General features: G+C 34.9%; 1 protein-coding gene across 1 annotated transcript; it reads right to left on the bottom strand.

Moving 5' to 3' along the window:
- Positions 1 to 308: 308 nt before the first annotated feature.
- On the bottom strand, positions 309 to 10,549 carry LOC114412409 (nicotinate phosphoribosyltransferase 2-like). The gene is made up of 15 exons (XM_028376301.1): positions 10,108 to 10,549; positions 9,638 to 9,785; positions 9,026 to 9,145; positions 8,795 to 8,929; positions 8,645 to 8,706; positions 8,248 to 8,323; positions 7,186 to 7,287; positions 5,586 to 5,693; positions 4,655 to 4,713; positions 3,700 to 3,874; positions 2,259 to 2,393; positions 2,077 to 2,175; positions 1,343 to 1,451; positions 790 to 902; positions 309 to 708 (listed from the first exon to the last, which is right to left on the bottom strand). Exons 1-15 carry the CDS (start codon positions 10,260 to 10,262, stop codon positions 631 to 633), a joined length of 1,674 nt encoding a protein of 557 aa, XP_028232102.1. The 5' UTR covers positions 10,263 to 10,549; the 3' UTR covers positions 309 to 630.
- Positions 10,550 to 10,975: the final 426 nt, after the last annotated feature.

The following is a 10,975-nucleotide window of genomic DNA, read 5'->3' as shown; positions in this document are numbered from 1 at the left end:
AAAGTTATAAAACTTATTATGATTTATCTCAAACTAGATAATAATTTGAAACCAACCTCCAATTAGTAAATTAGAAAAAAAAAATTGCACTCAAACAGTATTAAAGTCATCTCACTACCTCTAATAACGCGTTGTTGAGTGACTTGACAAGTGTTAACTTTGAGTGATTCGGCCACTCTATCGACTGGATATTTTCGGAGGAATTAGCATTTCTAGGGTGTAATAGACATCTTTTTTTTTTCAGGCCAGTAAACAAGATTTAAGATTTCTTTTCACGGGCGACTTATAACATGATTCACAAGGTGTTATACATGCTTAAATTCAGTAGACAAAATGCCTTCAATTACTCCTTCAAGAAGAAAACATTCACATTGATAGATATGTTGAATGCACGTACGAAGACTGCATAGCAATGTGATAAAGGGAGGATGTTGAAAGAATAATGGTTCCATCAACACCAATCTACAGAATAATTTATTTTGAAAAACAGTCAAAACACATTGAATACATCTATACTATATGGAGAAATGCTGATAAAAAAAAATACTGTATGGAGAAATTTCCCGTGAACTGAACATTTTTTTTGCCATACCCATTGGGTTCTGAAGGCACGCCGCCATTTTATTTGCCTTACTGTAGCTCCCCAACTGGTGCCTCATTGAGCCACAGGAAATGAATGAAGTCGTATAATTTTGCACTAACACTAACCTGCTCATGATTAAAAAAAAAATCAAAATCATTCAAGACGAAAACAATCGAGTAATTTAGAGAAAGGTTTAACTTTGTGACCTTATATGGAGTTGGGTTAAGCCTCCTCATGTGGTCAGGTCGCATTTGCTCAAGTTGATTGATGCATCGCTCTCTGATATCTCTTAGAGCTGGTAAAGTATCTTTCTTTATATCTTCAAAAAAGAATAAGCAGGTTACTATAGAAAAGTAAAAACTGACAGTCATGAGCTGCATGCACTGAAATGACTGAATATATATATGAATTGCAGATAAATGCTGGTATTGGTAAGCCACTTTATATATTCCAGAGTGCAACCTAGTTTTCAGATAACAAACATTTCATGCAGGAACTAATAAGATAATACATTTTGCAACCATAGGATTAACAGATGAGGCAATAAATTCCTTTTCTTAGTTTAAAGGGGTAGTAAGGGTTAGTGTGGCAGGTTCAAAAGCTACACGACCAAATTATACAGTTGGTTAATAATGAATCATGGGATTGTACTTATAAACGATGTAGCAGTTTCATCTCCCCTAGGCAAACAAACTTAAGTTTTTAAAGATATCAATACGCGACTACTGATCTCCCTGATTGTTGATCGTTAATTCTCACCAGTACTCCCAGGCCAGTAACACCTCAGAAGCTCTTCAACACGCTGTGGCACTACATATGCTCTCTTGGATTCTTGGAAGGGATGACGGCACAGGATTCTTTCTCCCACCTACATAAAAGATGATAAAAGAATTTTTATGCCTTCATTTGTATACTACACAGAACCAACTGACTTTGAGGCAAGACTGACAAGCTAAGATGCTGGAAACTAGACAAAGTAAGAGCATTGAGAGAATGGTGCAGTGCAAGGCTGTCGTTCCCTTGTTTGGATTTATATTTTGAAAAAGGATAAAGAACAGCAATTGAATATGACCTAATTTTTCAGAACAGCAATTGAATATGACCTAATTTTTCAGAACAGCAATATTGGAGGTTCTATCAATAGTTGCATCGACATTACTCTGCAAATATCCAGCCCACCCTCGAGAGAAACCCATATTAATATGTTTAAGGCACTTCATCAGGGTGATGAGAATAATTACTACAATGCTTAGTTAATACTAATAAACAATTACATGCTTAAACCAAAGCATGAGAGTTTTTCCTGACTTAATACTACTCCAAGGTGACCGTCCTAAAAAAGAAATTTGATTGGCCAGAATTCCCAACTTGGGATGCTGGTGAAAACATACATAATAGCACTTACTGACATCCTCAACCCCGACTGGGGCAGGGATGCAAAACATTGAAAAAAAAAAAGATATAGTGTCAGACAAACTAACTCAAAATAATACCTTTGGAGAGGGCTCATTTTCTCCAGTCATTATGTCTACCAGGGGATAACCTTCTTTCCCATACAACCTATAGCATCGCTTCTTACATGGAATAGAGACCTAAATATAGATAAAGAAAGAGAAAATAATCAAATTACCAATCAGATGATTGCAATATCCTGTCAAGTTTAGAATGTTCAAACCTTTGACACATCTTCAGAAAGTTTGATACGAGGTTGATTATTTATTTCAACCAGCTTGAAAACAACACCTAAAGCAGCTTGAGCGTAACATGTAACCAGATATGTACCAATTCCAAAGGCATCAACCTCATGACCCTGTAGAGAAAATGCAATAAATCAAAAAAATATGAGAAGAAACTACATATCCTTGTGTAAATTTTACCTTTTTGTCAACAAAAATAAAGCTGTGGAGTTTTCATTTATACCTCAACACACCCTGACATTCACACAAAATAAATCTACAATTTTTGTGGAAGGGATTCCAACATGATATGAATATGTTCTATGACAACAGAACAAAAATTCAAAGAAAAATCTATTAAGAATTTCTATTCAATAAATTAGCAGTACAATAATAGGACTGGTCATTGTTACATTTTATGCCATTCAGATCCCCTTGGAAAACAATTATGGACTTTTGAATTTGAGCTTGGGGTTAAAGCTCCATGCTGATTACACTCCTTTCAAAGACTGGTTTGGTAGCCAAAGTACCACAATGAGGGAGGCAGATGAGATAATTTACAGTGTTCCTACTACACTCTGCCAGTAACCAAATCTCACACCTTGGAGCTAGGCCTCATACACCTCAGCTTCCTCAATTTAAATTCCTTTTTAATTCTTTATAAAATTTTAACTATAAATCCTCAATCTCAGTGATGGCTACCCCTTCAATAAACAACTCAAGGCCCTGTGGTTAAATAACTTTGGGTTGTTTAAATTAACCTGAGTTTATAGATCTAAGTAATGTAAAATATTGTTGGAAAATAAGATTGTGACTTTAGCCAGTAAAATTGTGTTCTTATTTCTGTTTACAGCACCAAAACTACTAAACGATTAATGTTATCCCAATCATGGTAGGAAAACATGTTACATGGGTATTAGGAAAATTACAAGCCCACAAACCATACATGTATCCCACAAAACTGCAATTTTGAAGCCAATACATAAAAAAAATACGACAGATTTCAGGGGCATGCATCAGTGAACTAACACAAGCATGTTGTTAGTTTCATATTCCTGACATTTTTAATAATTACTAAATTACATAACAAAACTACCAACTTTTCTAACAATTACATTTTGTTATAATTATAGAAGAGGAAATATTACAATAACTATCCAACCATTTTAAGATCTGAATTTTATATAGCAGGAGATATTTTTAAACACCAAAGCTGCAATCCATTAGTATAAATGCAAATGAATGTGTAAAACATTAACAATTAAAATTTGTATAAAGTATAAACCAGCAAATCATGTACAATAATTTCTATAAAAGAATTTTTATGCGATACGGAAATAAAACAATGTGTGCACACACCTATGAAAAGCAGCAAACACAGACACTGGTCAATTTCTATAATAGGTAACAAGTTCCAGTTTGCACTGAGTAATTAGCTACCTGTTTGTTTAAAGCATCTAATGTTTCCTCATTAAGATCATTACTAGCAGTGATTTGCAACTTCCCAAATTCAGGCACTCCAAATTCCTTCTCGATAGAGCGAAAGAAGTTCCTGACCTCACAGGATAAATATGCAAGGTCACCAGAGTCCAATCTAATGCCAACTGCTTTGTATCTGCAGGGGACATCATGAAGCTCAATGAATGAAATTAAGTGATTCTTTGAAAATGAGTGTTGTTTTTAAGGGGATGAGCAGGAGGTACAAGAGACTAGTTCAAGCAAAAAAAGTAATGATTTATTAGTTATACAACATGATGCAAGTAAGAAGAGATACTACAGTAAATTAACAACAGGCTGATGCAATCTTTAAATTGAAAATAACATTATACTATTATAGTACAAATATAATCTAACATTATTCAACAAAAAGAAAGAAAAGAATTCACCTAAAGAAAATAAACATCGATAAAGGCTTCTGAACTCAACAAACAAGATATTTGCAATAACATAATGCAGACTGCATAAAGAAAACTAAGGAACTGCAAAAAAACAGATCATTTTAGCTAATAATTGAGGAAACACTGCACAGAAGCATTAAATAACTTTTTCAGGAAAAGTTTGCAGTAATCCCAAAAAAAAACAAAATCCAACCACATAACCAACTGCACATGCAAGTTCAGATACAGCATCAAGTACATCCTAATCAACATCATAATGGAGATTGCCATTACATCCGTACTAGGCACTCGCAGTTACTATTGCCATTAATTCCTCTCAGAAAATCTATGCAGATTCCACCACAAAATATCGTTTTTCATTCATTTGAAAACAAAAAACAAAATACTTTGTATCCCAACCAACTAAAAAACAACTGGGAACATTAACTACAAAAAGCTTCATACAGTGTAAAACTTATAATCAAGTGATAATAATATGAAAATACTTCCTGGCATACCCTAAATCACTGAGAGCTAATGCAACTGCACAGAAATTAGGGATTCCACTTCTCATCACCTGTCAACAAATACAAATGCAATCAACTAAAGAAATAGCCTAACAAAGGTAAAAAAATACTGAATGAACCCATAATAAAGCAACTTCAGCACTTGACGCAATGACATTTGCCAGATGACATAATAACCGGATCTAACAGTTCACACAATTGCAAAATTTAACATACTTTCAATGTTAGCATATACAATAGAATAATTGGCAAGCGGAAGTTGGAGGGAAATGAGTGTTGCAATATTCAACAGCAAAATAGGTATCACATTAATTATGGACCTTAAGGTATGATTTATCACACAAGTGGCCAAGTTTCAGTATCCAGGACTCTGTTGTACAAGAACAAGTTATACTCACTTTATTTGAAAAATGAAGGCACTGACCTGTGATCAGTGTCTATAAGTATTGAGCACAAGTGCAAAACACTATCCACCATTACTCTCATCTGTTAAGCACATAACTAATCTAAATCATAATGTACAAGATGATTCATGTATGTGCCTATGTGGTTTGTGCTTATGCATCTCCTTCTTTAATTAATTTGCAACTTAATGCTATGCATATCCTTAGATCAAGCCAAATAGGGGAGGGGGGTACCTTCCCATACCTAGACACAGATTTATAAGCACACAATGGTTCACTCATCTTCCCAGTTATGTAAATCCCCTATCATTTCTCAAAGTCAAATTGATAAAAGATCACGCAAAAACTGATTCTCATCATTTTTAGTTTTTAACAGTTTCCATTTATATTGGTTCACAAGACAATAAATGAGTGATAAGCAAGATTTACTTTACGTACAATCAGTGGACATTTCTGAGTAAAATGATGCCAGGATTATAATTTATAAATGATGGCTGTTTAAGAAATACAATACTTACATCATATGTATCTACGAGGGCAAGAAAACCATCAGGAAATGCCAATGCATATGATGTGAATGCTGCCAACTCGCTTTGATTGGTCTCACCAAAAACACCATTTGACAACTGCAGAGAGGAGAAACACATAGTATATTCACTGGCAAATCCATCTTTGATTTTGTAAGAGTGCGAAAGATAAACATACAACATGGTTATCATTCTCTTTGCTTTTTGGTGAATAGCATGGTTATCATTTATAGCATTGGCATGAAATGTTTATTCAATTTTGATTTTTCCAGAAAGTGAGGAAAAGATTAGCCCACATGAAATAATCATGATCTAAAATACCTTTACCATATTAGGCCTAACTTCATTTTAATTATATCAACTCAATCTATTACTACTGTCTTATTTTCCCAGTTCTCCCGGGTAAATGATTTTATTTGAGCTTTATATGAAAAATTAAAAAGAGAAAAATATTCTTTCCAGTGTAGAATGTTCAATGAAGGGTCACGACACTTCATAAGTCATGTATGTCAATCTCATACAATCACACCATGTGTAATACAATTACCCCAGAGCTTAACTTGTTGGAATAAGGCCCGGGATTCTGAGAATGTTTTCTATTAACATCTCTGACACACCAACTAATGGGAAAAGCCCTTTAGACTTTCAGCATGAAAAATCATGAGCCCAACCAAAACCTTGTGCTGAAATTTTACTTTTATTAGAAGAGTGGGTCAGCAAGTATTGAGCATTTGACCAATTACTTGATGAAGCTCCCAAACTCTATCGAAGACCAACTAGTCTTGAAACTTTTGCATTTAAGCAAAAACACAGGTATGGTTTTTATTGAAAATCTCAAACAATTACTATTCTATTACTAGCATGTCCTTTTAACCTGTCTTTGATTTTGTCTTTCTATTCTATATAGATTACCATGCATGTATGCAACCTTCTTGATGTTTCCACCTAGAGAAATGCTAGCAACACACTCTATAGCACACTCTTTTGAATGCACTCTCTACTAGAAGCTAAAACTTATTGGAAATCATAAATCTTAGTGGGTCTCACTAAATCTTTCAATGAATTTCAACCAATAACAGAGTGTGAGAAAGAGTGTGTTGCTAGAACTCCTCTTTCTTCTATATTTCCTTTCACTCTAGTGTAAGCCTTCTTTATTCATATTGAAAAGCACAAACCAAGGCTTCCAGCTCACATGACATGGAAATGCAAATGACAATACTTATTACTGATTAGCTAGAACATCAGTCGTATGTGTGCCAGTACTCATGAGCTTCAAATTGTTGTGTGCTAGAAACATCAAAGTTTGCATTAAAGACACAGGCATAAGCATGCAGAGCTTTACTACATTGAGCTTCAGCTTTCAATATATCCATTTCAGTCTCAGGAATTACCTAAGTAGAAAAAACTACTTTAGGGTCTTCACAAAGAAAGAAAACAAAAACTTTCAAATGAGTTATTGCATAAGGATGAAGTGTTATCTAAACCACCATGTTCTCCCACAGACAAACACACCAAAAAACAGAAACAGGAGGTAGTTAAGAACCACAACAGAAAAAGAACATTAAGGTTGTAAATGTTTGTATCCTGGCACCTGAATTTTGTTCAGCCACGTTTGAACCAGACTAACAAAATCGTCACACCTACTTGAACCATCTTTTCCGCGAAGTGACTTGTCTGTAATCTCATCAAGGCTCTGCACAAAAGTACACAAAAAAAAAAGTAAGGGAAATATAACAGATAGTGCCTCATTTGCTTCAAGCCATATAAATTACAATAACACAAACAGCAGAAATCACATAAAGGCAGCTAGAAATTACAAGCCAGCTTCTGGACCGAGTGCATGTTTGCTTGCGTGTCAGATTCAGTTGGCTCCACGTTTGAGAGAAGCAACTATATGCAGCTTATGCTGATTTTGGCTATTTGGACGTGGAGAGAGTATTGATCCACGTAGGTAAATCTTTTCCAAACACGCAATGAAGCTCCATTTTTATAAAAACTGGGATCTAGAAATGACGGGTTCAGCAAACAATGTCTCTATTTACAAGGCTAAGGCTGTGTACAACTACACTCCCTAGACCCTCACCCCACCCCCAGGTAGGGAATCTCATGCAATGGGCCACTGTTTTTAGGGGACCTACCTTAGTGTTTCATAGTTTCATTTTGTCGAAGTCAAATGCTCAAACTTTGAATGCATGGGGTCCAACTGCATATTATTTAGAAAAATGAATAGAAGTTTCATCTAATCCCTCTGAATTTTAGTTGCAACTGTCACACTCCAATCTTGAATTTTGATCCATATTGTAAATATTTGATCTTCCTAGTCCTACATTTTAGGAATCTCCAATAAGATTCATAAATGTATGAACAAATTGCACTGATTTTAATTTTATGACTTAACTGTATTCCCACTGAACTGCACAGCAGTCCCTTGAATTCTTCCCGGACAAATTTCCAACTATTCTTCTCATAAATAGTAACTACAAACAATCAATACAATTTTGTGCCTTTAGAAATGTTGAAAGGATAGATTTAAACAGAAAATCAGTCCTTTCAATTATGTAGGGAAGCTATATCATAATTTACAAAACAACAACTTATTGCAAATTCTTTACATAAACCAAATATGTAAAATTTCAGTAAATTGGTTACACACCATGTATGAACTAACAAAGGCATGGGAATGAGTACCACGAAGGGGTATCCCGAATAACTTTCCTGCTGCAACATTGCTGTTGGCACACATGAAAAAAGGCAAGTTATGAAACAGCCAAGTTACACAAAAGCAAAGGTCAGAAACAACAAATTCACAGAAACAGCCAAGGAATGAGTACAAGGGAGCTTGTGTAGGCCATCTCTCAGTAATATGGTCGTTTGCATTTACTTAAATTTAATTTAATATTTCAATATTAAAAGTGTAATTGCAACGACAAAAGTTCAGAAACAGAAAAGGAATAGCAAACTATGGGTTCCTTCCGAAACAAAAATTTATAAAACTTTGTATACTTCCATCCCACGTCTGTGTGGAATCAAACTTAAAACAGTGATAATACCTTGTTGCATCAAATCCACCAATATAGCAGTACTTTGATGCTCCTACTCCACCATCAGGCCCCTACATACAAATATGAATTTCTTTTGTCGAAGAAGTACAGTTCTTCCAAAATTTACTAATCAAAATGTATTTTAAAAGACTTTGAAACCTGAGCCCTTCGTAATCCAAACTCAAGTAGAGTTTTGGATTTTCCAGCAACATTACGATGCCTTGCAGCATTAGTAGAAACTAATGACGCATAATTAATTAGATTCACAAAAGGTGTTTCGAGCAATTGAACAACCTGAACAATAAATATAAGTCAATTTAATGTATGAACTAGGTCATCTTTGAAAGATCGGCATTAAAAGGGGGTAGTTAATGGTGGGAAAGTACTCACGGCAACTGGACCTTCAACTCTCATCAGGGGAACCTTGGGAAAAACAACTGTTCCCTCAGGAATAGCATACACCTCAACATCAGAGCAGTCAAGTCCTCTGAGGTAGTCAAAGAATCCATCCTAGATTTAATTGATTATTATTAAGTCAGAATATTTTGTAGTGAAAATCTAAATATAAATGTCAGCAGCATTAAACTTTTCACAGAATTACAGCATACCCAATATCACCAGCCATATTTATTTCAGGTTTTCATTTGGTCCAATTCTGTTTTTAAAAAAGAAACAAATAACAACATTGTAAAAGGAAGAAAGTTCCCCTTGAACAAAAAAGCCTCACCTATATCATTTAGATTTCCCAAAGTTATTTTTAAGGATGTTTCCCAAAGTTGTTTTCAAGGATATCTAGTTGAAAGTGTTGACATTAATGACAAAATTTCTGCTTCCGTTATACCTACATTATTTCCTTTTATTGAAAATAGTGTTACACCTAATATCACGACAGAGGGAAACTCCAAATCTTTGCATTTAAATCAGCAAACTCACCACCACCATAAAACAAAACGAGGAAGTTGTCAGTTGTAACTGTAAAAGGGGATCACAATTTAGTTTTACCTCACAAGAGGAAGATAAACATTCCCTAACAAAATCGATCTCCTCCTCAGCGAGCGTGAAATTAGCTATGAACCTTATGCACTCTTCCAAGCCAGCGAAGACGGTATACTCCCCACCAAACGGATTCCTCCGAAAATACAAATCGAACCTGAAAACAAACACAATCCAATCTTCTCATAAACACACATCAACATTCATTCAAACATTTAAACTACCAAGCCTAACCAGTAATTAATATATATATATATATATATATATATATATATATATATATATATATATATAAACACTGTGCATCCATAGAATTAAACACTAATCAAAGACACTGAAACAACTCAATTCAGCAAAAAAGCACAAAACCACAACTATTAGTTTCAGTTTCAGTTGCACTCTGTCGGCAACCAAACCAAAATGCGAAATACACAAAAACAGTAAGATTAAAACGAAAGCGAAAAGCGAGGAATACTGACACAGCACGTTCTTGATGCTTGCCAGCTTTCCAGTAAGCGTAAGCCATGGTGAATTGGTAGAGATCATTGAGCAGAGGAGTGACCATCGGGTTCGTGGGTCCATCTATTCCCCCATTCGAAACCTTCTTGCTCGGTCCGTTCTCCTTCGTCTCCATTATTAGGGTTCGTTCACACACTTTGCAGAGCGAGTGTTCCTTCTTCTTATTGAGTGGTTTTGGTGTTCTTTTGTTTTTCAGTTTAAGGTTTGGAGCGCGCGCTGTGTTTATATATAGTTGGTTCTGATGCAAGCGTGAGCGTCACGCACAAAAGTGGACCTGCGCCGGAGAGAGAGGTTATTGTGGGATAGTTTTTTCCTAGAAGAATACTCCTAAAGCTAAGACCGTTTGAACTTTCTGAAATATGAACAAAAAAGACAAATTGAGCAAGACAAACAGAAACAATTGGTTGGTTGGTGTGTGGACTTTCTAGGCGAAGGAGTGGAGTGTCCTTTGTAATAGCAAAAGGTTAAAACCTTTACAAGAAACTATGTTCTTACATGACATTTTTTACCCTTTCTCATGTGTTATCAAATTAACAAGTCAAGGTGATAAATCAACGAATGAAAGGTTAAAATATTTTTTTATTCCTATAAATATTGAAATGTTTGAAATTTATTAGTCTGAAGTATGTTTTTTATCCTTGTGGAATGTAAATGTGTGATATTTTGACTCGGGATATTCGATCTTATGTGTCAATGTCATATCTTTTGTCATCACGTGTCAACTAACTAGAATTAGAACTTGGCGTATTAACCGATTGACATGTAAGATTGGATCTCCTAAATTCATTTCTAAGCCAAATATCATATATTTATATCTTGCAATGACGA

The sequence above is a fragment of the Glycine soja genome, chromosome 5, assembly GCF_004193775.1.
Source record: "Glycine soja cultivar W05 chromosome 5, ASM419377v2, whole genome shotgun sequence".
Taxonomy (NCBI): Eukaryota; Viridiplantae; Streptophyta; class Magnoliopsida; order Fabales; family Fabaceae; genus Glycine; species Glycine soja.
The sequence above is the reverse complement of the archived record's forward strand: the minus strand, read 5'-3'. Positions and strand labels throughout refer to the sequence as shown.

Bases quoted from the DNA above. Each gene is read 5' to 3' on its own strand.
- LOC114412409 (XM_028376301.1), bottom strand. From the start codon at position 10,262: ATGGAGACGAAGGAGAACGGACCGAGCAAGAAGGTTTCGAATGGGGGA. The intron at 8,707-8,794 runs GTTTCAAAGTCT...ATTTGTATGTAG, and splicing joins TTGGATTACGAAGGGCTCAG to GGGCCTGATGGTGGAGTAGG. The intron at 7,288-8,247 runs GTGTGTAACCAA...ACTTTTGTGCAG, and splicing joins CCTTTGTTAGTTCATACATG to AGCCTTGATGAGATTACAGA.